The sequence below is a fragment of the Micropterus dolomieu genome, linkage group LG08 (genome assembly GCF_021292245.1).
Source record: "Micropterus dolomieu isolate WLL.071019.BEF.003 ecotype Adirondacks linkage group LG08, ASM2129224v1, whole genome shotgun sequence".
In the NCBI taxonomy this organism is placed as follows: domain Eukaryota; kingdom Metazoa; phylum Chordata; class Actinopteri; order Centrarchiformes; family Centrarchidae; genus Micropterus; species Micropterus dolomieu.
Genome location: NC_060157.1, coordinates 10,064,269 through 10,091,610, shown reverse-complemented (window position 1 = coordinate 10,091,610; position 27,342 = coordinate 10,064,269). Strand labels below are relative to the sequence as shown.

The following is a 27,342-nucleotide window of genomic DNA, read 5'->3' as shown; positions in this document are numbered from 1 at the left end:
TGAACTATGTATATAGGCAAAAACTACACACCAATGGGTTGCTTGATTGCTTCCATGTTGCCTTTTCTTTAGTGCTGCTTCATCAACAGAAGAAAAATATTATGTGAGATGGAAAAACACAAATCTGAACATGGTCTATGTTGGTTGTAAAAAAAATTAGGAGTTACAATTTCCAACAGAGAAAGATACAAGAGCCAACATTCATTAAATTCCAAATAAAGTTGCAGTACGAGATTTACAATGACGTAGCATTTTCTTGCACACAGTCAACGGGTAGTTTTTGCTGTTGGTGTTCACATACAGCACTGATTTTAATTATTAACTAGACCTACAAGCAGGTACACTGGGGCAAAAGCATATCAGGATTTTCATTAACAATTAAGCCTTCACCAGTTTATTCAGGACTGATAAGTTTTGGTCAGAAAAGTTTGGATTTTGTCACAAAACAAAGTTCCTCCTCAAAATTTCCCTTCAACAGAATATTAATTTACAAATACACTGAACCAATTACATCCTGTGAAGGTGCTAGGGAGCAGCATTAGATTGAAATGTGTCTCTTTTCTTATCAGAGTTCATTTATATGAGGAGACATGTCTGGCATGCCACAAATGCCACAGAAAATTTCAATCTCACAACATTTTATCAATAAAAAAAAACAAAAACTACACAGATCAAGAACAGTGTCAAATTACCACAGAATGGATCACCCAGTAGTGCAATTAAATTCAACAGTTTGGTAAGCTGTGTATAAAATACACATGGATCAGTGCCTTCTTCCAGACCATATCCTTGTAATCAAGTGAGAAACGTAATATTCAAACAATCAAAACACATACACAAAAAGCTGAGACGAAATTAAAAAACACAAAACAACAGACAAACAAAAAAAAAACTGCTTACACAATGCACTCCTTTGTTTTTTTTTTAACCAGCAGTTATTCCTAACATAAATAATTAAAGCTCTGGTTTCTGAGGGTACTTAAAAGTAACATTTGGATTTAAAGTGCTTGAGGAATGAAAGTGTTTGAATCAAATAAAAATATAACTGTCTACATAAAAGGAAAAAGAGATAGAAAAATAATAAGAAAGAAAGAAATGAAGAGAACAACACCGCTAACTGGAAGGCGTCCCTGGTAGTTGAAAATTGCTTATTTTGTTACTTTGAAGGCTTGTCTCCTTTATGACTGTAAGACGGTTATAGGGATTCCTTTGAAGTAAAACCCTTGTGTCAAGTCCATGACTAATGGCAGTAGCACTGAACAAGTGAGATACAGAATCAGAGGCGTTGGGAGGGGAGGTGGTAGACTGCAGGCAGTAATCGACACCTTGTAAATATCATGTCATTGGTAGTTGGAATCAGTCTCTGTTGTACCTGTATCGGATATTTCCACACATTTTATTGTTGTACAGATGACAGACGCAGCCTTTTTGCACAGTCAAAAAACACACAAATACCCTTTTTTTTTTACTGAAAATACATCACTCCCTGTTTCCTGACACACCATTTCATGGAGAAACTAACACTAGCCGTGAGCCTTACGTCGCTGGGAAAAAAAACAAGCTTTAAAATCCAACATTTCTTTCTCATCAAGTGGAGTATTTGAATAATAACAACCCGTTTAGAAAAAAAGGCATGAAGTTTCAGTTTCCTCTCAGTTTTCCTGAGACGATGGGTGGAAGGTTAACTAATCAAAAAGGCAGTGTGTCTGTGGGTATCTGGATATGTGCCTATCCCTACTTGCTACCCAACTCTAGGAATGTACTTCAAACTAAGAGAATCATCTAGTATGATAACTGGCAGGTGTGGAACATGGTGCACAATACACCTAAGGAATGGACCTGCTTGTGTTATTTCTCTATCATATGGCAGTATAAAGCATTTTATTATTAAGCACTATTCTAAGCAAACTGTGTCACTAAAGGGGAGGGGTGAGAAGTACAATATGAGTGAATGTATGTTTTATCCCCTCTATCACCATATTCCCATTTAGCACTCTTACTGTTCTTCATAGTCTACTCTGTATTCTTATTAATGGAACCACAACCCCAATACAAAAATAGATCTAAATGAAATCAACGGAGTATCTGTCCATCCTGTAAGTTATCTTCTTTTTTCAATGACATGAATTCATATAACATGATGCTTTTTTTTAAACTATATTTCCCATCATGTTGAATGGTATCTATGGATCTTTTGAAAGGTGGCGGAGGGAGAGGAGGTGGGGGTGGAGGGAGCAGATGTACAGTTAGGGTGTTCCTCTGGAATATACACAGATATGTGGGACCTGGGGAGAATGGTGGGAAATGCATGGGTAGGTAGGTGGAGGTGGGGACGATGTGTTCTGGTGGGAGTTTACTTCTTGGCATTTAGGGCTGCGAGAGCAGCATCCACCTCCTCCTCTGGCTGCAGTGGATGCCACTGGGCGATCGGGCGACGGGGGTTGGCCAGCATGTCGGACCAGTGTTTCAGCCCGGCCCCTGTGGTCTTGCTCCCAACCAGTATCTTCCCAATGGCATCGTTCTTGCCAATCTTGTCATAATCCAGCACTGTGATCACAGCTAGGATTTTCTGGGGGAATGGAGAGAAAGCATTACAGCAACGTTCAGAATGCCATGATGATTACGTGGATGTGAAAGGTGGAGTACATTCCAAAATCTTCCATCTACCATATGCATGGCCATGAACAGTGGCCACTGTGGCCCTAGTTGTCAATTATTGGATAATGCTTTTAGTTTTAGTTTAGTTTTATTTTTTTTCCGGTCAATTACACACAATAACAAGAAAATGACCATACAGTTGTGTAAGTGCTTCAACAATCAGCAGCAAGCTTCACTGCTTGGACAACAGCATAAAACAGAAACAGATAAACAAACGTAGACAGGTCAGTCATTTCTCAGTGTTGGTCACACTGTATCTTTCAAATATAATGTTTTTCAACACATTGTTTGTCACACATCTGCTTTTCAAATTTGTCCTTATCCTCTTTTTTTAAACATATAATTTCCCCTTAATGGATTCCTGCTATCTCTCATTGAGAACAACCGTCAGGAAGTGTTCTGTCTCTTGCTCTATACATTATTTGTTGAAATTTAAAGACTACTTGGCCCATAAACTGTAAAGCATACGAATTTGTAAAAAATGGGTTGGTTGGGTCATTATAATCAGTCTTATTGACAATTCTTTTGGCCTTTTTTGCAGTACAAAGATGGAATTTGTACTGGTTTTGTAAGTATTTCAACATACTCCCACACAGTATGTCCTACATGGAACTCTCAGTGAGCAGTAAGTTGTGATTTCTTTCTCAGAGAATAATATTAGAAGATCAGTACCACTCACTGTGCATTAAATATGAGGCTAGTCAGCAGCCGGTTAACCAACACCTTTTAAAGCTCACTTATCAACAAATCTTGTTTGGTTAATCTGTAAAAACAATTCAGCATAAAAACAGCAAGTTGTGGTCAACATAATGTTATGCGCTAGATTATTTGTTGGGCAATAGCAGTGACTTCCTGGCGTCTCTGCGGGATGCCTGGTAACGTAACGGCGATGGCAATACTTTACTAGACAGATAGGAGAGTGGTATCGACCTATCAAGAAATAGATGTATAAACTCAGCCTTGAAAAGCTAAAATATAGTGACAATAGCACAAGTAGAGAAGACTCATGAAGTCAGCAAACTGTCTCAATAATAGCTATCTAAAGTTGGCTGACATTAGCCACCATAAGCTCCTAGTCATACCAGACCAAATAAGGCTATAGCAGCAAAACTCCTAAGTGCATTTAACTTCTTCTTCTTTTCTAATTTATAATATAATATAGTATTTCTACTTGGATACAGTACTTTTAAACACTAGTGCCTTTATTTCTGTAGGATACGGTGGTACTCTTTCCACCCCTGATATATCTTAAAGGAGTTTAACTCGTGAGTCTGTGTCCTTACCTGCATTTGCTCAAGAGGAATCTCAAAGCTGAAGGACTCGTTGTAGTACGGATTCAAAGTATTCTTCTTCACCGTAGTCTTCTTCTTCTTCAGCCTCTTTCCATTCTGCAGCAGGTTAATTTTTACGTAGGGATCTGAAAAAAAAAGAATGCAAAATCATGATAAATCTGATAGAAATGGCTTGCACATGCATGTTTAGGTTGCAATGTTGTAATGCACCAACAGATGGGGCCAATGCTGAAGCCAGGGGGGAGATAGAGCTGGTGCATGGTAAGTACTGCAGCGTCAGCACGTGAGCACAGCAGGACCGACCTAATGGCTGTGCTCACAGGCACAGTCCTTTATACACTGCAGTCCCACTGCCAGCATTTCAAATTTCATTAACTGATCAATTTTTGTCAAATTGTGAAAGTTGAAATAAGGCCAAGTGTGATATGGTGGTTATGAAATGCAATATGTGATGCTCAGTACTGTGTATATACCTGACAGTCCACCCACGTCCATTTTCTTCAGGTTCTTGGCCTCCAGGATACAGATGGTAAGTTTGCCAGCAGTAGGGACGTAACGCAGAGAGATGCAAATGTCACCCAGCTTTTCCGGCTGTGAGGAGGTGGGACGGGGAGAGAAAATTAAAGGAGGTCTGACGCAGAACTTACATCTTTCCTTTGTTGTGCTGTACACTACATAAATATACAAACTGTCCCTTGGAATAACATTTTAAATATAAACCGTCAATACAAATTATTATTGCTGCCATTATGTTTGTCTTAGCAGCAGGAATTACCGGTATTCAGAAGTACATCTAGTTGGTCTTTTCAAAGTTAATTAAATATCTGAGGCTGCATGCAACTGTAGAGTGAGTATTTCTTCTTGAGATGGCTCAGGAGAGGTTTCATTGATTAAAACCTGTTTTTCTTATTCTAGTTCAGCATAATGATGAAAACACCACATTACAGGCTGCGTGGCTACAGGGGAAGCAGTGCAGTTGCTTAGAAAAACAAAAAAGGATGTCCTTCAGACCCCTGAATCTCATTGGTAAACAGACAAAGTTTCCATCTTTTGCTCATGGTTATTTTTGTACTATGTCATCAGCTGAGTAAGCTGTTCAGGTTCAGGTCTGATTAAATGTATTTCAGTATGTTTTAAAAACTTTCACAGGTTGCATTATGATTACAGTTTGCAGTGAGAATTAGAAGACTTCTGTAGTAAAGGTAAAACATACTTAGCCTGACTGATAAATAGCATTAGTCTATTAACAGTATCAGTATATATTTAATAAGTAATATAGGTAGCAGGAAATTGCAGAACAAAAACAGGGATGTGCTCAAGGCAATGTAGTGTCACCATTATATAGTTTGTTGAGAGCACTGACAAGTTGATTTTACTATACAGTTGAACTATACAGTGTCGTGCTCAGTACATATCTTGGTCATATTTCATTGATAACCAAATTTAACCCTGTGAAATAATAATAATATTGGCTACTTGGCAGACACAAGTTTTGAACACAACACTGACATACCATTACCTTTTAAGTTGATATGGCAAGCTTGTTAGCAAAGCCGGTTTGCATATTTACACATCCAGCATATACAGAGCAACATTATTCATTCATTTGGAGTCGTGTTTCTGCCCACCTGACAAATGTAAATCCAATATTTACACTCTTTCAGCTTTGTTCTTGGTCTCTACCAACTCCTGAGGGAAATATTTGGCTCCTTAGCTGCTAAATGCCTCACTATGTTCAGAAGCTAGACAGTAACTGTGTCTGACTGCTGTTTGGTGCTGAGCAGGTAGTGTACACTGGGTTTTTAAAGCTTTTCTGCTTCTGTTGAAAATGCCGCTATGAGAGCGGTGAGAGGGAACCAAAACAGTAACGTTGCAGGCTAGACAGCTAGAACTCAATAAAGCCAAGGGGAGCTGCAGATTCAGATAATGACAATAGGTCCATCACTCTGAGCGACCCCTTTCACATTCATCATGTCACGTCACGTCATTTAATACATTGTCATTACAAAAATAGAAATTAAATAAAAAAATTATATGTTTAAGGAATTTCTTGAAAATGTTTGTTTATATTATGCTTTTATGGAAAAAAATATGTTAAATACATTCTCAAACTCTCAAACATCAATGCAAACATAATTGTTGTAATAGTAATATAACACTCACACACATAACGCCACATGAGTCCTACCTCTTCTTGATCTGCGCTGTCCAGGTCTCTCCACTCCTCAATTGGCTTTGCCAGGTCAAGGGTGTTCATGGGTATTTTAATCTCTCCAATGACATCATGTTTAGAGAAGCGATCAAAGTCATAGACTGACATTACCAGAGTCTTCCCTCCCATCTCTTGGAATGGAATCTAGAAGACAAACCAATCTCTTGTTACTCATTTATTTTATTTTGGGGAGATTTTTGACAAATCATAGACTTACAGTGCAAGTCAGATCAGAAGTATTGAGCAGTATGGGTTTTGACTTTGGCCTGGAGCTCAAAATTGCCTGACTTAATAACATGCAGCCTCAGCAGAACTAGCCTGGAGAATTTCACCTTTACCAGGACCTCCTACCCATCAAACAGCTTGATGTTCATGTTGTTTTAATAAGTAATGGGTGACCACGAGGTGTTTCGTCTTACCTTGAAGATAAAGGTCTCGTTGAACACAGGATTGAGCGTTTTCTTGTGAACCTTTGTGTCAAACTTCTTCTTTTTGTCAGGGAGCACAAAGACCTTGACGTAGGGGTCAGAGGTGCCACCGCTGTCCATGGAGAGGAGATCAGCTGCTTGCAGGATTCCCACAGTGAGCTGGGGAGGTAGGAGGGAGGAAGTATGTGATTAAAAGTCCATGAGATTTTATCCAGCTCACACCCTGTAATCCTTCACCATGTCCTTGATCCTGCTTTTCTTCAGTGATAATCAATCAAGAAAAAAAACAGGCCAAAGGAAATATTATACAAAGGAAAATTCAGGGTGTGTTGTTTACATAAGTACTGAAAGCCTCCGCATTTTGACAAGAAAATGTTAAATAAACCACTCAAGTGCTTGCCTTATTCTCCTGGAAGTCATAATCAATAGAGTACTGCAGCTTCCCGAGCTTTTCTTTCTCCTTCACTTCTTCCTCTTTCTCATCTCCAGTGAGTCCAGGTTCAACATCATCTTCTTCATCATCATCATCCTGTTGTTTCTGCAGAGACAGATGGGGAACAGGCGGCAGGAGGAGGAGTAAGTGGATGTTTCTGAGGTGGCTGCTGTGCTGAACACAAAACCTCAGGCATCAGCAGTTGGGTCAGTCACAGCACCTACCTGCCACTTACCCCCCGCTCAGCGCGGTGTTACTAGTGCAATCTGTTCATCGATGACCACAGTTGCAACCTGACTTGATTTCACTATTTCTTGGGTGACACCATTTGCTGTTTTTTTCATGAGCATTAAAATCTGCTAAAATCAGATACAGGGAATTCCTCTTTGACTATGAAATGTTGTAGAGAGGCCATTTGAATAGAACTCTATGTTATCATGCAAAAAGTGGAGACAGATAGAGAGAGAAGGAGTGAGAAAAAGAGAGAAACAACAGAATATAAACAGGAAAACAGGAAAACCTTACAATATAGGGCAATTTAACACAACAGCCATCAAGAAACCTTAGGAAGTTCTCACTTTTCACTAGTAAAAATGAGGATTGCCAAACCTTTATTACTGCTAATTGTTTTTTTCAAATCAATGTGATTCACTTGTGTATCTGCCTGTAATTGTGATATTACAGGGGGTGGGCAAAATAACTGGAACATGACATAAAATGGGGCTTTGACTTTCAAGGGACTGCATTGCGGATACACAGGCAGCTTCACAAATCCCAAATATGACTAATCCCATGTGAGTTGTTAAAAAAGTCTGAACAAATCATGACGGCATATCCCACACACACAGAGTAAGTGTATCAGTAAAGATAAGCCCAAAGTCACAAGTAAACAGACTGAGAATATTCCGGGATATTTGCTCAAACACACCACAGTCCAGTCATTTTGACACAAAAGGACACACTCCAAAATAGTATTTACCACAGAACTGTTGCACTGCATTGCGCTATGGTTCAAGGTATTCTAGTTACTTTGTCCACCCTGTGTACAGTACTTCAAATACAAGCTGTCACAGGAAGCAGATCCTCCTTTCTGAGAGGAACTGAAGGACAGAGCTATGAGGAATAGATGTGATTTGATCAAACCACTGACGCGGGCAAATATCCTCCAACTGATAGTGTAAGCTGTTTGACACACAGGTTTACTTCAAGCCAGACAATTACTGTTTGACATTTATCTCCTCCTGACATCCTATAGTCTCATTAATGTGTTTACACTGGTATTGCTGGTAGGATTTGACTGCTATAATTGTACTCTAGCCTGATTAATGTTGCTAAATGATTTACTGATATATTTCACAATTTATTTAAGAGAGTCCATATTTTCTAGCTGAACTATTGTGACCATTGATCATAAGCTAGAACAAAATTCAGCAGTTTACTGACAGCAGTTTACAAACAATAAAGTGCTCCTTAGATAATCAGGACTTGATGAAGAAGATAAGTCCTCTGTTATCGTCCATCTTGGCTTTACATCACACCCAGTGACTCGTCAGTCTTTCATATCTTTAGAGGCGGTCATGACTAATCAAGTGAGAGCAATTTGCTCTGATATAAATATTAAAGTAAACTTCCATTTTGGATACTGTATGAAGCTGGAAAATATCTCAGTATGGCCTACTTTCCTATGGCTGTCTTCTTGAAAAAATGTCTTCGTAAGACTGGAGGGCCCAGCTACTCACTGATGAGCTGGAAGAGGAACAGGGCACACACACAGATAATACGCACACTATCACATCCACAACACACCATACTGCCCTGTATGCCGCCATACACGCACACACACACACACACACGCACGTGCGCGCACACACACACACACACACACACACACACACACACATACATACATTTGCTTACATGCAGGCTCTCATGCATGCTTAAAGAACTCACTTTCTCTCTCACACGCATACATTCTCACACAATATCCTTAATATGTCGCATTCTCTATCTTTATTGTGGTAAATGCTTTTCATTCAAGCATGCCAGGCCACACAATGCAGGATCCAAGTTTCTCTCTGATGGCAAATGTAATGTAACCTTATAATTTCTGAAGACAGATAAAAGTTATGCTTTGATGTTTAAAAAAACACACAAAAAATCCTAAGTAACAAATTTTTGTCAGGCCCAAAAATTTCTGTCCACGTGACCTGAGTGAAATGTACACATCCATAGAGGGATCATGCTATATTGAGAATTTATAGTTTATCAAACTTCCATTGGGGGTTCAAAGATAAAGACATGGTATGTCTGAATGTATGCCCTTCGGTGAACTCAGTGGGGTAATTTACGAGCTAGATAACAAGGGTTTTATTAAAATAAATATGTTTTAAAACAGCCACCTGATTGCAGCTTTAACTTTGCATCGACTGAAATCAGGCCTCAGCAGTTGAGCTCAAACCTGGGCAAACATTCTGGCCCACCATTTCTCCTCAGTGAGACCCAAGTGCTTCAGGGAGAGAGGGTGTCAATGACTGTCACCTAATATGTCAGCAGCATGGGTCATCCAGGAAAAGTTACTCTCAAGTCAAGTTGTGGCCATTCAATGGTACCTACTGCAAGGGAATATGCTGGTCTTTGTCAAGAGATCCAAACAGCTTTATCTGTCGAGGAACTCGGAGCGTGTTTGCACAAGTGGGGCACACCGTGTGAATTTCAGACCCAAGTCAATGTATCTCTGGAGAGAAATTGTTTTGTAAGATATCCCATTTTGGTTGTGTTGCACAATCGAGGCCTGTCATGGTGGAAACATGCTCAAAGCTCTCAGTTCGGCTATTATTTGACAAATATCCAGATTACCCCTTGCACATGCATGTTAGTGATCTCTAGTGAGTTGCTGAGTGCACTCGTCATTCAAAGGCTCAACCCTAGGATGAGTTTCATGTTCATTTCAAACCATAGACACTTAAACACATATTTGCTCTGTTGTTTTTTTTCAAAAATTGCAATCTCTGGATAGTCAAGACATAGCAGTTGGTGCGGCATATCAGTTCAGTGGATTTTGCGAAGCAGCTTAATCGCTCCCATAGATTCCTCAAGCACCCGCAGCACCTAAGCTTGCAAAAAAACTAAGGAAGCCATAGCACTTATTGTCATCATCACTGCAATCCAACCCCTCCAAGCCCAGCCCACCCCATCACCGCTTCCCCCCGGCCCTGGTCTGCGCTTACACAGAGCGGCCAGAGAGGGGCACCGCGTGCTGTCAGACCTACCGTAGGCAGAGAAGTCCACCACAGTCAAGATACACGGAGCACACATAAGACACAAAGCAGGAAGGAGGAGAGCAGAGACAAAGGCAGAGATTGAACTCATAGCAGACACCAAAGAAGGGTAATCACAGAAAATGCAGTCAGCTACACTGTAGGGAGTGAGGAAAATGACAGATAGAAAAGCCTCCTCATTAGCACATCATATCTTGTGCAGCAGGGCCATTGGGTTTTAAAATAACTCCACTTTTAGATGTATTCTTATTATACTTTGTCAAATCGTCAATCATGCATGTGAAAAATAATAATTATTGGCCCAAAAACACCAGCATTGTGCTAACTACTAATTTTCATAATTACTCTTTAAAGACTGGGAAAACAATGGTTAGGCTAAATAGATAAGAGTCCTGTCATTTTCCACTCAAATCCCAGAGCACAAGTGAGAGAAAGAGCAACAATAACATTCATGACAAATACATTAAATAACAAAAAAGAAGGAGAAAATTATAAAAAGTAATCATGGTGGATAAAGAATGTAATTAACACCTGCGGAGAATAGACTTACTGGGTTAGAAAGCCATCAAAACAGCCTGTACCAATGATATGTAATCTAATACATTTCAAACAGGAAACTTGTTGCTGGACTAAAATGTGTAACACAAGGAATACTGGTCCAAATTATTGTTTGTTATATAATTAGCTGAGTCACTCTTACCACTACCTGCATGTTTGTGTCTATTCTAGCACAAATCCATGCTGTAAGAAACACAGCTGTTACATAATAGGCTCATAAACAGGGTTAAGTTGGCGATGTTTTGTCTGGGCTCGTATACAGTGTAGGTGTAAATTCCCTCGGCCGTGATGCAACCTCCCGCGGTGGAACATACCTCTCCCCCTTTCAGGTTCTTCATTCCCATGTCACCCTTCCCCTTCTTGCCCTTCTTGTTCTTCTTCTTCTTGCAACAGCATTTCTTGATGATGCAGAAGCAGCATGTTAGAATGAGTAAAGCAGCGACCACGGCAATGGCAATGATGGCCCAGGACGGCACTGAGGAGAATATACAGACCAATGTATAGATGGCACATCCACACCCAGAAAGAGAAGAAAGAAGCAAATACTTTGACATTTGACCAACCAATCATTTAGCCTACTCCATGTCATGTCCTGGGCCAAATATATTTAGTGAGAGGTGTTAGGTTAGCAATTAGATTGGGTGAAAATTAGATTTCTCTGCCATTAGGAAGGGCAGCTGGTGATCAATACTGAATAAAGGCATTATGAGGCTGCCAATGCCTGAAGCAAAAGAGAAAATCTAATTCCAAAATCATTCCCTATAGTCACATCAGTACAAGTTGGTTGATTGGAACAGGTTTGAGTTTTGTCCGGTACTCACGTGGGATCTTGTCGATTTCATTCAGGAACTTGTTTTTGATCTCGTCGAAGGCATCATTCTTGTTGACTGGCTCGGTGGAGTTTTCAGCAGAGACTAGTGCGACAGGGGCTGGAGTCACAGTCAAGGCACTGGCCCCCGTTGGCTTAGCAGCGACCATGGGTGTTGTCTGATGCCTGAACAAGTTCCACTTCGTCATTTAGGCTGCACACACAGTCCCTGAAAAACAGCATGAAAACAATGTAATTACAAGAGGCCGGCGCTCGGACAAACGTGTGTCCAACCATCAATGCTGCACATTATATTCCACTTGTGTGGCAAAATTCACATGCAGTTATTGACAGTAGTTCAGTTGACCCTTTTGGAGACATTTGAAAAAATAAAAATCACACATAAGATTCAGGTTTGTTGTGCAAAGAAATCTGTTTTTTGGAGATAAAATAAATAATAAGTAAAGTTCTGAAGTTCTAAAGTTCTGAAATGCATTAAGTCACCAGAAAACAATCAAAAAAGGGAATTATTTATGGTCTGTGGTTATGGTTTGTTCAACTTTACTGCCTATATGGATGCCTAAGGTTTGGTGCATAGATCTATTGGAAGACTGGCATCTAAACTAACCACAAAGCAGAGCCACTTCACCTCACTCTTTCTAAAAATTATCTAAATGATCATCAATGAAAAAATCAAAAGTTAGAGAGAATCAGCTGGCTTCACTAAACCCCAAATCGCTCCTTATAAGCAATGTATGCAAGTCTCTTTGAATAAAAAGTGCCAAATAAATGCTGTAATTTAATGTCATAACATACAGTTCCCATTATATAGGAAACAAAAGATTAGTTATGTTTATAGCAGCTACTGATGGTATAGAGAGTATATCTTCAAAAGGTCCACGCCTAAACCTTTCATCTGCCACAGGAGCAAAGAGTCAGACAAGCAAACTGAAACTGGTTTTGTTAGGTTTGCCACTGATGTGTCTTGAGTTTCTTTAAAGTTGTTTTTACATCTGTCATATTGTTACTTAGTTTCACTATATTTATTCAGGGCGTCTAATTGAGATCAAGATCTGTTTCATGAGATAGACCTAAGAATACAATAAATTACGTATAAACAATATCACAAGAAGTTCATTCATGCAAAAGCAGTCATCACACACAGATAACTTAATTAAAGTATTCAAACAAACAAGCATAACTTGTATATAGTATAACTTCCCCAGTCCCCCAGAGGAATGAATGTCTCTGACTTCATTTTGTTGTGCAGTCCATTTCAGTAGTGAAGTATTGTATGAAAGATAACAATATGATATGAAATCCACGGGGTTTCCTGTTGAACCCTAAAATGTAATTCAAATAATTTAAAGTTATTTGAATAATTTGAAAAAAGAATTTGAAGTTAACCTGTTTTCTTGACAGTGCAAACACACCCCATGGATATATCACTCAGACATTAAAGTGTTAATAATTATGACCAAAACAGTGTATTGTTTAATATGTTTAGATCAAATCATGATCAAACTGAAATACTTTTTTCCTTTGCCAAAGGCCTCCATGTCAAACAACATCAAACAACAAAGACAGCTGGGAGCATTGTTCTTGCAAATGATCTATTGAATATTCTGATGGGCATACATCCACCTTAAGCCCACATACTGTACGGTACACTGTAGTAAAAGGAGAACAGAAGTCGCTCTTATATAACACACAGCAAGGCAGTCACAAAGACAAATTCAGGATTGCATCTTCAAACCAAATACAAATACACAAATTCTGCTCAAACTTAAAAAATCTTATTTTCTTTATATAGGTTGCAGCAGTATTAAATACAGGTATGAATATTTAATAATAATATATTAATGACTATGGATGTAATAATTCATAAAGGAAGGAACAGTGTGACAGGGGATAAATAAGCTGAAAATGTTAACTAAAGTAATTTGATCCATTGGAGATTTGTCCACAGTACGCTTGAGCCAACTCTTATACAATACAGGAAGTGCAACAAAGTTTTGGAATCATATAACAAAGCCCTCTTTTATGACTCACCCAAGGTCTGAACTCTGGCTTTGTAGCATTCGATCCATTTCCACTAAGAAGTTGCACAATAATTTATTTCATAAAATGATTGATTATAGCAGTCTACGCCACAGTCTGCCATTTTACAGTTTTCTAACATATTTCAGTGTTATGAGGTCAGTGGACAATGACTTGTGATCAGTTACTGGCAATATATATGAGAAATAACTATGAATTCTTAATTTATCATGCCTCTGTTTTATTTTGACACTGCCCTGTACTCGAGCCAACAGTGCCTGACCGGGAAAGGTGTTTAACCATAGAAAGAAACAAAATGAACAACAACAAGCCATTCTCCAGTGGTGTCTGCACAGGCCAAACAAATGTTCAATCAGAACTCTTATCAGTTCCAGAAATCATAGTGTGACAAGTGCAGCAGAAAGCAGCCTGCCGACAGAGAGATGAGTGATTGGACGAGACCTCGAATCAGAAAGCAAAGAAAGATGACAAGCTTAACAAGAGGAAATGTCTGCTGTTGATTTTATTAAAGTCATTGTGATACGGGCACAAAAAAAAAGAGAGAGAGGAATTTCCCGTTTTTCAAGTGCCAATTCTCCAAGTTGGTGCCAGAGATTCTGCCTCTATTTATTGCCGCATATAAATTATTCAAATTGAAGCTGACAGCAGGAAGAATGAGCTTATATTATTCAGGGGCTAGGGCCGGTTTATTCATCTTAAAATATATGTCTCAAAAATAACAACCAGCATCTTGTTATAATATGCTGAGATGAGAACTCAGTTATTGAGAAAATCTGGAAAATGACTCCGAAGCACTTTAACCCATCACACATTTGAAAATGAAAATGAGTGTGTTGCTCAATAAACAGCAATCAGATGCCTCACTGTCTCCGTTCTGTATCGTACATTACTGTAGGTATTGTAACATGGTTAAAAGCATCCATTTACACCTGAAGTTTATTTGCATTTTATCCTGTTTGTCCCTCAGGTCAAGCCAGACTAATTAAATTAACATTCAAGGATATGTGCTCAAGCATTTTAGCACCTCAACTCTGAGGGGGACAGTGAGAACGGACAGAGAGGACGTTGGAAGTTGTTTTATGACAGGTATTGGTCCTGCTTCACGTCCACGTCCAGCTATTACAACTCACTCCGAGTGAGTAGTAATAGCTGGACGTTTTTTTTCTTTGAAGAAGAAAGTCTTAAGCTGATGATACACAGAGCAACCATTAGACCAATGGTGCTGGGCAATGTTACCGTCAATGTTAATGAGTAAAGATTACTACCGTAATTCCCTTCCCCCATCACTCCGCCACCCGCCCCGCCTCGCCACTATCTGTTCAAAACATAGTCAGACTTGCCACCAACAAGATTGCCCAGCAACATTGCTCAAAAAGTTGCCCCGTGTATCATCAGCTTTATATCTTCTTTATTCTTTAACAAGACTTAGATTTGTGAGGAATTACCTGCTAACCGATGGATAAACAAACACAGGCAATATATATTTTTACAGGTAAAGTATTTTTGACCTGATTATGGTGGTAGATGAAATGTTAATGGATTACTGAATGATTACAGTGAATCCTGAGGGGGACATGTGTGCACTAAAATTCTATGGCAATCCATCAAATAACTGTCACCACCACCAAGTCATATGAATGAATCATCTGGGAACCATAAATATCTATACAAAATGTTCCAATTAATCTTGCTGATGTTGATATATTTCACTGCTTATAAGGAAACTTTCACATGCTGGTGATGCTCAAGGAAAAGCCAGAGGATCAACAAAGTCATTAGCATTTCTCCTCTGTGTCTGAACCAAATTTCATGGCAATCCATCCAAATGTTGTTGATATATTTCAGTCTGGACCAAAGCTGTGGACCAGCCGACAGACACTGCCATCCCTAGAGGGTAAATCAGAGACCTGAATTACACATACTCATAAATACACATACTCATTAATAACTCTCTATCTAGTGCTGGGCAACGATTAAAATTTTAATCGTGATTAATTGCATTGTTATTCGCACAATTAAATAATTAATTCTAAAGTAGTGTATTGCGCACTTTTAATTTAAATGTACTGCTGTATACACAAAAGTGCAATAACATGTGGTTTACAAACAATTTAAACAAATATTGTGCTTTTTTTACCAGCAGTATTCCCTTTACACAGTAGCAATAAAATATTTCTTGTAAATCTCAACTTAAACATTAATGTAATCAAATCAAATATAAAACCAAAGCTATTTGCCACTTTTATCTAGCTTGTTAAAACAAGTTACCATCAGAATCCAGTTTTTTTGGTTCTTTTTTATGAACAGGTATCAGCAGAAACATTTTTCTTTTATCAGGGAGCAGCATAAACAGTCTATGTTCAGTAGCAAGTGTCCCTGATAGAGTGAGGTGAAGTGGTCGAGCACAAGGTGTAGTGACAAGTGGGTGCGTTCCCAAGAAACAGTCGGGATTGTGCTCGCCTCATGCACACGCCCGCCCGCTGCCGAAACTGAATTATCTTGAACTTTTTGTACACGACGCGCAGCACAAATCGTTGGAAGATATATATATATAAATATATAAATGAAACTGTTTTCACACTTATTTTTGGCCTAAAAGTAAATAAAGTGGGATTCTGAATGGGAGGTCTGTGATTCAATCCCTAACAACAGATTCAATCTTGGAAAAGAAGTAATGGAGCGCTGCTTTGCTCTCGCTCGTTGCCACCACTGAGATGCCATTGAGCTAGGCTGTTAACCTCCATTTTTTTTCGTGGAGCTGCACAGTGACCAGATCAGATTCTGTTTGTGCTCGGTAGCTTCCAGGTGTAAATGTGTGTAGCTGCGTGAGTGCGGAGCAGGGCAGATGCTGACACGAGCAGGCAGTCATGCTCAGGAAACCTTCCCAGGATGAATGAAAGTTAAAAATAGACCTTTTACCCAATATGAATTTCATGTAATACACAATTTCTGAGAGGTGTGGGAGTTTTAACTCCATCTCCCAATGTGCGTCTAATTTTTTAGCATTTGAGTCATCAGAGTTGGTTAAAACAACATGGCTCAACTCCACGACTCAGAGCAGCGCAGCTATGGGCATGATCTGGCTCTTATCACTAAACACACTGCTCAGAGTTGGAGGGGGATCAAGCACTTTTATCTTTGGTGCACAAACGAACAGGGTTTAGCAATCCCGCGTACTTACGCGGCAGTTGTACTGAAAAATTGTGGTCCATAGAAGTTAAAGTTCTTTTAAATCTCTCAGTCTCTTAAACTCTACCAGCCGAGACGCATGAGGCAGATGGGTTTGATATTTGCAAAAATCTCTGGGTGTGTTGTGATGTGTGTGCTTCTTTCATTTCAAAAGAATTAAACATCCATTCAACTTGAAGCTTCTCCGTAGAAGAAAAAACTGAATTTATATAAAATCAGAATCAGCATCAGAAAAACTCACAAGGCCTTATGTAGGTCTTCGACCTGGCTCACAAAATACACAGAGTACACATTTTTGCCTTTATTACAGACAACTGAGAGATGACAGGAATTTACGGAAAGAGAGATTCACCAATGGTCCTTAGCTGACTGGAATGAGGGATGCTGTGGTTCATGGCATCTTAATCCCTAAGATATGGGAGTGCGGCTTGCAGTATATGTAATGGGCTGAAAATATGAGTCACTTACAAACACTCAAATATGCCTACAGGCTACTAGCTCTTACTTAATTACCCCCACCTGTCAAACTAATGATAATTACTGCATCTCCTGGCTCTCACATACAAACACATGACTGAGAAAGGTTGTTTCCTTATCTGATATCATGCATGTGATGACCCACTGACCACATGATGTGACATCCTCCCCAGTGACAGGAGACCCTAGCCTGAAGATAAACCCACTCCATGTGTGGGGGGTAGTGTTTATTGAAGGCTTATTAGCACCCAGGTCAGAGCTGAGAGAAAACAACCTAAGGAGAGTGAGCTAAAGTCATGCAGCTGTTTCATTACACGATGACAAGTACCCTGAACAGCAATTAATTAACAATCTGCAGCCAGACGGCAAAGTCCTTTGTTTTCCCCTGGCCCTGACAACTTGCCGCTATACCACTTCACACAGCTGTATGCCAGTGGCCAATGTATATGTGAGTGTGTGTGGCTGTGTAGATTGGCCCATGTGTGTGTGTGTGTATGTGTGTGTGTTTAAATTTAAACTCACATTTTCATCCATATAATTATATGCAGCACATGATTCAAAACCTACGAACATCTTAGCACACACTTTTAAAATGGCTTCTGTAAATGGAGAGAAAACTGGTCATGGGGTCATGTGACTGCAGCTCGGGGCAACAGTCAGGAGCAGTGGGGCGGCAAATTAAGTATTGAATATTAGGCACTGTGAAAAGGTTGTTGTATTCAAGGAGAAACAACAGCAATGGCGGCTCTGTTGTCATCGGCCACCAGATGACCAGGGTACTCAAAGACACAAAGTAATCTGAATAATGTGACCCCAGTGAAATCATCCAGCTCCCACAGAGGCCCCTGCCATCTGTGACATTACGGGTTATGTGTGGGTGGGTGGAGTGTTTGGCCTCCAGCTGAGCTAGTTGTGCATCCTGTGCAGCTTCATTTCCTCTAAGGCTCACTAATGTGATTGCTACAGCACAACAAAAAAATGTAGTTAGCAACTTTCAGGGCTTCAAGTACTAGAGAGACTGTTAATTTGATAATTTCAGATTTAGGCCAACTTTTATGCAAAGTGGTATTCCTTTCACAGCAGGGCAGATGATCTTTTTCTGAGAAATTGCATGTGTGCGTGTGTGTGCTCTAACTTTGTATTTCTACTTCTCATGCTGAGTGACGCTTTCATCTGAATCCCATTGAGCTATTTTAGGTGTGAGCCAAGTTGCATAAGATCACGAAGACATCATTTAAAGGGTAATTATTCACAAGATACACATCTTGAATTCATGATAAACACACTTGAAGAAACAGGAAGAGAATATTGGCTTGACTGCCGCTGAGTCACAGCTGACCTCTGATCTGTCTGGACTTGATTTCAGCTGAAAAATGTGTACTGGAACATTTAGAGAACAGGGGGCATAGTATTTTATTAGATCCATCAGAAAGAGCATTACTGTAGTCAGAGAGCCGAGCTGAGATGGTAGAGTTCTTTCAATTAGAGATAATGTGCAGCTTTGTTCCTGAACTCTTGCTACTCTATGGTAATTTACCCCTGCTGAAATGGACTTGGGGCTCCCATGGACATAATGGTCTCATTTTGGCCAAGATTTAATAGGATTACAGGGGGGGATACTGATGGTTGCATTGCTTGTTATTTACCACTGAAGGATGAGATACTGTGCAGAACTTGGCTGAGCTGAACCTAAAAGTATTTTCAGTTTTATAAGCAGAAAAATTCATCACAATGACAGAATTGCAGCAATAGTCAGCATTAGTTTTACCTCACCATAAATCAAAATATTGTGCTGATAGGTGCCTCTAATTCTACAGCATAAGTCCATTCACATTATAGTCTCTATACCTGCTGCAAGTTGCATCTTTATATGTTTTTCCTGGGTCTTATTTTGCTGTTTCAAACCACATAAAGATATCACTTTTTCATCACTTGTACACATAATGTCAGTGCACAGTCCTGCAGGTGAGCAGATCTTAGCTGGCACGCACAGTCAGATAAACGCCAAGTGTTTTGGCAGAGATATATTTCTGCAAGGTAGCCTACTGTAGTGGCAAAACACTCCCTCTTTTGTCATTTCATAGTGGAGAGCCAAGAGACTGACAAAAGCTTTGGCAAATCCAAAAGCACAGCACATGGTGCAAAGCACGTGCCAGGGCCAGATTCTGAAAGTCTTGACCAAGAGCCTTTAAGTCTCTTGAGAAAGCACATCGATGGAAAAGTGCCAAGAATCTGTCAGGATGCGGTAATGTGACTTAAGAGTAATTAAGCCATTAAATTACAACTAACAAGGCACTGACTTCAACAATCAGCAAAACCCTGCCACCTTGCATTAAGGTGTACATGTCCCTTTATTTGGGTTATTGTGGACATATAGCCTACTACCATAAGAATAAGCCTACAGTTATTTTGTGGCATTACTGCTAAAACTGCTTTAGCAAATCTTTTTAAAAGGCAAAATTTACTTTCTTATCTTCAAAAACAAACCACCATTTTTGCTTCCTAAGATCTAACAATGGGTAAAATGTCTATTTTGTAGGCCAGCACTGTGGTAATAACCTTTTTCGTAATCCCTGTGCAGACAAACAGCAGAGTGAATGACATTTACACATTAACTCAGCAACTGATCTGCAACACAGTCAGCAGAACTGCTGCGGACAGGACATTCACAGAGGTATCAGACCCCCGTGTCTAGGCTCAGGGCTGCACAAATGCTCTGAATGCAAACATACACAATACAAGCATCTACAAGGAAAGACTGTGACCATCAATCAGACACGTCAATTATACCTTTACGTCAACAATGCAAGTGCATCAGGAAATCCTGCTAGTGCCACCACTGATCTGAAGGGCAGAGGCCAAGATAAGGATGTCAATAAGGCTTGCACATCATCTCACTAAAGAGAATAAGAGAAGAGCCTCTCCATCATATATCTCATTGTGAGCTGACACCAAAGGGTGGTCCAGAGAGGCTCATTTACAAACCTGCTTTTGTAGATAAAACAATGCTTATTCTCACCTGCAGCTGAATGTGGCTCAGCTATTATCAGGAGAGATCCTTGAAAAGGAGGTGGGAGGCGCCAGGGTTTGAATGCTGAGCGAGGAGCTGCAGGGATCATTTACAGCCAGTTGCCATACATCCTCTGTCTCCCCCCTCAGCACAACCCCTTACCCTGTCCCCTGATAGGCCGATTAATCATTCTGTCACAGAGATTGTGACCCAATCTGCATGTAAGGCTGTGTGGAGAAAATGTGAAAGAGGAGAGGGCTTCTGCAGCATTGCAGATAGGCCACCTCTACTTACATTCTTGTTTTAAAAAGGAAAATAGAGAGTCAGACAGCAAGTACACAATCTTTTTTTTCAAGTAAGGGAATCCTCCATTATGATTGCATGAAAGGAACAGTGTGAGATATTGGGAAATATGTTTGGGTTTTTTTTGCTTTCTAGTAGAGAGTTAGATGAGAAGATCGATACCACTCTCATGTCCGTCCATTAAATATTAAACTACAACCAGCAGCCAGTTAGCTTAGCATAGCAAAAAGACTGGAAACGATTAAAAACAAATCCTCTTACCAGAACCTCTGAAGCTCAGTAGTTAACATGTTAAATATTTGTTAAATGTTTGTTTGATTTCGTACAAAAACAGAAAGTGTAAATATAATTCTGGTTGTGATCCGGACTATTTCTTGTCCCTGAGCAGTTGCCAGGCAACCAGCAGAGACTCCAAAAAGTTGCTGGTCCCAGCCGGGAAATAGTCTGGCACATAAACCACTGTAAAATGTGTTTTTATTTACACTGATTGATTTTTGTACTTATTAAACAAACAAGATAAAATGTGTGTTAATTAATGAGCTTTACTGGTGCTGGAAGGCAGATTTTGTTACCTTTTGACAGAGCTTCCATTCTTTTTGCTAAGCTAAGCTAACCGGCTGCTGATTGTACAGACCTGACAGAGGTATCAAGCTTCTCATCTAACTTTTTTCAAGACAGCGAATGATTGTATTCCTCAAAAGGTCAAGCTATTCCTTTTAACTAACTACTGAATACATGTGTAACTTTCTTTAAAAAATCTCAGCATAAATTCGAATGTTTTGCTGTGACATTGTAGGTGTTACATAAAACATGTCCAGTGTGATGAAACACACTGAAAATAAGTTCACTGATTCTCTACGGCAAAGTGTTACCTTGATCTGTGTTATGCTCTCTCTGACCATCACAAATCCTCTCTTCCAAGAGGGGGAAAAATTGCTGCTGGAGGTCTCACAACAAAAAATGGCATGTTTTTCTCCCTCTAAAGATTAAAGAGTGTTGAAAATGCCCCGTCAGCGCAGCAGGAAGCTGTGACTGGTGACAGCGCCTGACCGTTTAACACTAAAGCTCTCTGCCATCGTCTGCCAGCAACACACCATCAAACGGGCTGGGGCCAGGATTGTAAGGCTCAGCTCTCACCTGGAGTGAGAAGCAGACAGCGGCTGAGCAATCGCAATGAAAGCTGTGCTAATGTGTCAGAGGGAAAATCACTGACTCATTCTCAGAGTCCAGTATGGGTGGCTTTGTCATTCTGAACATTCTTCAGTTTGTTGAATATTTTAAATTATAAGCAGAGGAGACATTTTTCAAACTAATGAAGTAGCAAGAAGTACGAAAACAAGAGCAATGTGGGTGCAAGAGGGCACACCCACTCACGCAATATACTCTAGGAGGCTGTACAGTTAGAATAAGCCTCTTTTATTTCTCCTCTTCTTTGAGCAGTTCCAGCATTCGGGCACCAGCTGCCTTCTTGGAGGGAGCCAACAAGCCAAAAAATAAGATTGGTGAACTTCAAAGCATCCTCTCATTTCTATGGTTATGTATGAGAGACTCGGAGAGTATTTCTCAGTGTGAGAGCCAATGGGAGCGGCAGCCTGAGGTATGGACTTAATGAGCCTGCCCGAATGTTTTAGAGCCTGACAAAAAAGAACCTTCAGAGCATGCTCAGTATCAACTAATCTCCTGCATTCTGGATATTGGAGTAAACATGTATGCAGGTATTGTACAAACCTAGCTGAATATGTGTATAATATGATTCCTCACATCCTCCACACGGTGTTTGTTTACTATACTCCTAAAACCTGAGTGATCATGTGACCACTCCAAATGCAAATCCGTTGATTTGTCTTTGATAATCAACAACATCAGAGACTCCGGGGAAAGAATAAACCTGATTTGTATTTCAAGATTTTACTTCAGGACTCTGAAGACAGAAGAATAACTAATTCACTTTGTCCGTAATGTGAAAATTGCGTTAAATTTACATTAGAATTAGAAACCTCAGGCATGCAATAGCATTTCAAAATTAATACCCTATCTATTCATAGTCAGTTTGTTATAATGAATTTGAATTAAATCAGATATAATGAAAACTCTGTTTTGCTAACGATGAGCCCAGTGCAGATCTACAAGAGTCAGCATTAGGTAGTAAGAGCTACATTCCAAGATAGGTTTTGTCCTTGGTTTTGTCACCTCGGTGCTGCCTGTGCTATTTGTCCCATGAGAGACAGCAGAAAAAAGAGCATCCTGCAGCACTTTATAAAATCCCCACCCTCTACTCTCTATACTCCTCAGCACAACTGTCAGCCTCCTTTTATGTCTGGCTACTCACTATGAAGAGATAAAGAGCACCCAGGCTTGTGTCTGTTTTGCTACATTGCGGACACAATACAGTAGACCTGAGGTATGTTAGTGTAGTGTGCCGTTTTTTGGCTCTACTTGTTAGTTTTTCTCTGTTCCGAGGAGGTTGCGAGAGATGCTGGGGTGGCTACAGGGGTAAGCAGAGCATCTGTCAGCAGGGCAGCCTCCTGGACACTCTCCAGGAAAGAGGTACTACACCCACCAGGCAAACTAAATGAGGCATGATCAATGAGAATAATCTCGATCCAGAGCTAACCCCCACCCCACCACTTCTAAAATTGTGTGAAGATAAGGTCCATAGCTGTATCCTGGGGCAGATCAGGATCCAGAGGATGTTCAGTATTCCCTTCACTGAGGCGTATGAATTAGCTTGAGTAAAGTTTGGGACCACATGCATCAGGAAGTAACATGCACACAGCACCTGCATTATAGTAAAACCAACAAAAAGAAAATAACTAGTCTGATACAGGCTGTAAAAATCCTCAACTATAGCAACAACCCATAGTCTAAAATGCCTGTAACTGTATTCCAGATCCCTCAAAGGAAGTGTTCAAGCAATGCTGAGAAGAGAGTTGAAATACACCCTTACCAGCACTACTGTAATTCCGTAATCCTGTTCTCCACAACAGGCTAACCCATTCACCAAAAAGGCACTTAGGGTTAATGTAACAATGTCTTAATAACGTCCCTCGACTGCTCTCCCATCAGCACCAGAAACTGCAGTCCTCTTCGCACTGTTTCCACTGCAGCACTACTTGTTCTCCCCCCTGCACACACACACACACACACGCACACTCATTCTCTCGGTGACTACCCCCACCTCTGTTTCTCTCAATCCCCTCCTCCTCTCCCTCCCTCCACTCTTTCTATCTCTGTCACTGACAGGATCCCCCTCCCCTCCCCTCGCCTCCCCTCTCCCTTCCCCTCGCTTTCTCTCCATCTTCCATCTCTCCCCCACTCACTACTCAGCCGGCTGATTACTGATGCTGCTCACAAGGTGCTGTATGCAGCAATATGTGCCCCGGTCCAACGCATAAGGGCAATCCAAAAGCATCCATATGCTTTACTGTCCGACCGGCACACACACCCACCCTTTTTCAAACAGCACGACTGCTCGGAGGGCTCAGATATGTTCCTGAGCTTACAAGGCTGCTACTGCATGAAAAAAGAGATGTAAATAAGTAAATGGAAAAAATTACATACAGACCTCTAGATAATAAGACAAAGACAGGAAGAAGACTGTTATTTGCTGTGTGCTTACCGCAGCAGTAGTCTGCTGCTGAGTCTCTTTCGCTCTTGCCCTCTCTATTCATTTATCTGAATTATGTCTTTGGACTTGCACCACTCCCACTGTCATCAAGGAAGATTTTAATCCCACGACAACAGCACAAAGACTTGCAGGGTATGGCGTATAATTATGTGAGAGTTGTGGGTATGATTAAAAACCTTTTGCTGACCAACAAATGTTGTCTTTCTCACACTGCTTATAATTATCGGAAGCTTAAGATAGAGGGTCTTGAGAATGGTTCTGTGATGATGATATATATATATATATATATATAGATAGATATAGATATAGATATGTATAATAAAATACAAAATAAATACTTTGATCAATCATCAGCAATGCCACCCAGACTCCTTAGGTCACTCTGTTTTTTTTCCTTGCAGTGGGCATATTAATGTTGTAAATCTGCTTGTTTAATGACAAGATGTGACGCACTCTTTCGCTTAACACCAACGCTGAACAGACAGTTTGGAGCCTTGCGGGTATTACTGTGTGTCACAGAGAATTATCATCGTCCCCTAAGTGAATCACCCTTCTTATTGGCCGGCAATGAGCACTTGAGCAAGAAATCAATAAAGTCTCAATCAGTGAAAATGGAAGGGGGAGAGAGATGGTTTTTTGTAATTTCAAAACATACAACCGGAGAGAGAAGAATGTAATATGTTCCCTGTCTGTGGCAATACCATTTCTCAGTATTGCGTATGTATAGTTGCTGGTTTTGAAGTGATCTGGTAATTATAGGGGAGGTGAAGCGGTCCCAATAATACTAATATAAAGGAAAATGACACAAGCATAGCACTGTACTGTGCTTGTGTCTCTATATCTTCACCTTTGGATTTTGATTGTGAAGATAAAAGTGTACAAATCTTAAGAAATGAGGTTGGCATTATTCATTGTTTTCTCTTTTTGTCAACAAATCCCATGAAAACATCACAACCAACAATGTGTGTCGCAAAAGCTCAATTGTTCCTATTGAAGACATAAATCTTTAGAAACTGGTCACAAAAAAAATTTCATAAAAAAAAAAAAGACTAATTAATTTCCTAAAAAAGCTGGGCTAGTTTTTGGCAAATGATCCTCAAACAGGAATAAATGGTGCACTTGTTGGGGACTATTTTCAGCTGTGGGGTGACACAAATTTGGTTTGTACCAGGATGGTGTACAGGATTGACGCAATACAGTTGCCAGGTTCATCATAATGATGGCACATGTCACTCATTCATGTGTTTTTGGACAGATATGGAAGAAACAGGAACAGCAGAAAAAGCTAACTTGCTACACAGACAATACTTTTTATGGGATTTGTTGACAATAACAAAATAATACAGAATATCACCTTTAGCATCCATAAACAAACCTGGAAGGTGGCTGCATCAGCACTTCCTGCATATCTCCGCCTACGTATTGTTTTGTATAGGGTGAAAGTAAAATGTCAGTCTTCCACTGCGATTTGTACTAAATGAAGCCCAGTAGTTTCCATTCCCTCCTCATCAACAATGTGGTGTGACATTTAGGCCTTGCCATTGAATCTATGAAAGCTAGTCAAGCCTGTATTCCTCTGTGCACTCTTTTCCACATTGTAAGAGCTATCTTACAGCTCAGTGCCCTGAAACCCAGGCAGGTCTGATTCAGTGTCTGAGTGGGAACAGGATATTGATCCAACCAAGATTCATAGCATGCTGGGTAAACCCATTGTGAGCAACACTGACACCTGTCCCATGTGGCATGAAAGACAGATGCATACTGATTTGTAGCAACAGATGACAAGTATGAATGCTCTCATCACAGTTTTATACCTCTCACTATTGCTGCTACAGCAGACACCAAATCCACTCGTAATCTAGTAATCATCAGCATCATTTCATTGAGTAAAAAATAAAAACTGCATCAGACCTTACTTTGAACTAAACAGGCCAAGTCTCCAGAGAGATTCAGTGCAACTTAGAATACATATTTAATAAGGCGTGCGTGTTGTGAAAACTAACTGCATGGAGCTTACAGCCACATATTAAAGCCCTTCAGTCAGTGATTATGGGAAGCCAGTGAAATGCATATCCCTACCCAGCCTCTTCTACAAAATCACATGTAACGCCATGTGTTTTATTGTGCAATGATTTAAGTCACATGGCTGTGTTTTGTGACTGTATTTCAGAGACAGTAGAGAAATTAACAGAACCTCATCAAGAGTGGAGGAAAATAGGAAAGAAGGAAGGATGACAAAGAACAAAGATTGTGATGCTTCTTTTCTATGCAGGTGACATGAGAACAAAAAACCCCCAAACATTTTCATAAAAATCTGCCAGCATTCAGTGTTTCTTTCTTTCTATCAAGTGAAGTCTCAGAATTTATGTCTGCAGTGGCCCTAAAAACGAGGCAGCGAAGCACTGTTGTTTCTCCCCCGATCTCCAAATCTTTTATTGAATGCTGCCTTCATGTATGTGTGGGAAATGTACAATGCTGTGGCTGGCAGTCAGGGATTAGATCTGGTTCTGTGTCTGTGCTGGGATGTGGTGCTGCAGATGTGAGGAGGTGCAACAATGCAATACTTTGTGTTTCATTGTGTTGGCCCATTTTAGATCTGGCACTGGCAGAGTGAGAGGGAAGCCTAGAGCCATGTTTCCATAATGTGTCTCCACACTGCTGTTCAGAAACAGCTAAAAATTTGTATTATTATAACTGAAGGCTGAAGGGGTACTGCAGGTGAAAACACCAAATCAGGATTAAAAGGCAAATTTTGATATATATCTGTTTCAATAACAACTGTAGTTTCATAGACTATAAAAATCAATACTGACATCGATTCATATTCTCAGATCACCGATCAGCCCTAACATTATGACCACCTGCCTAATATTGTGTATGTCCCCCTTTTGCTGCCAAAACAGCCCTGATCTGTCAAGGCAAGGACTCCACTAGACCTCTGAAGGTGTGCTGTATTATCGGTCACCAAGATGTTAGCAGCAGATCCTTTAGGTCCTGTAAGTTGTGA

The 27,342-nt window shown here is 40.1% G+C and overlaps 1 protein-coding gene across 2 annotated transcripts; it reads right to left on the bottom strand.

Annotated features, from left to right (window-relative positions):
* Window positions 1-38: 38 nt before the first annotated feature.
* Window positions 39-23,678, bottom strand: LOC123974680 (synaptotagmin-2-like). 2 transcript variants are annotated; one of them, XM_046055518.1, is made up of 9 exons: window positions 23,655-23,678; window positions 11,681-11,896; window positions 11,174-11,334; window positions 6,991-7,128; window positions 6,582-6,749; window positions 6,139-6,306; window positions 4,424-4,541; window positions 3,942-4,075; window positions 39-2,569 (listed from the first exon to the last, which is right to left on the bottom strand). In XM_046055518.1, the coding sequence occupies exons 2-9, from the start codon at window positions 11,874-11,876 to the stop codon at window positions 2,354-2,356; spliced, it is 1,299 nt and encodes a 432-aa protein (XP_045911474.1). In that variant the 5' UTR covers window positions 11,877-11,896; window positions 23,655-23,678; the 3' UTR covers window positions 39-2,353. The 2 variants fall into 2 exon arrangements, with proteins under 2 accessions (XP_045911474.1, XP_045911475.1); XM_046055519.1 differs by lacking the exon at window positions 23,655-23,678 and adding an exon at window positions 20,969-21,073.
* Between the last annotated feature and the right edge of the window lie 3,664 nt (window positions 23,679-27,342).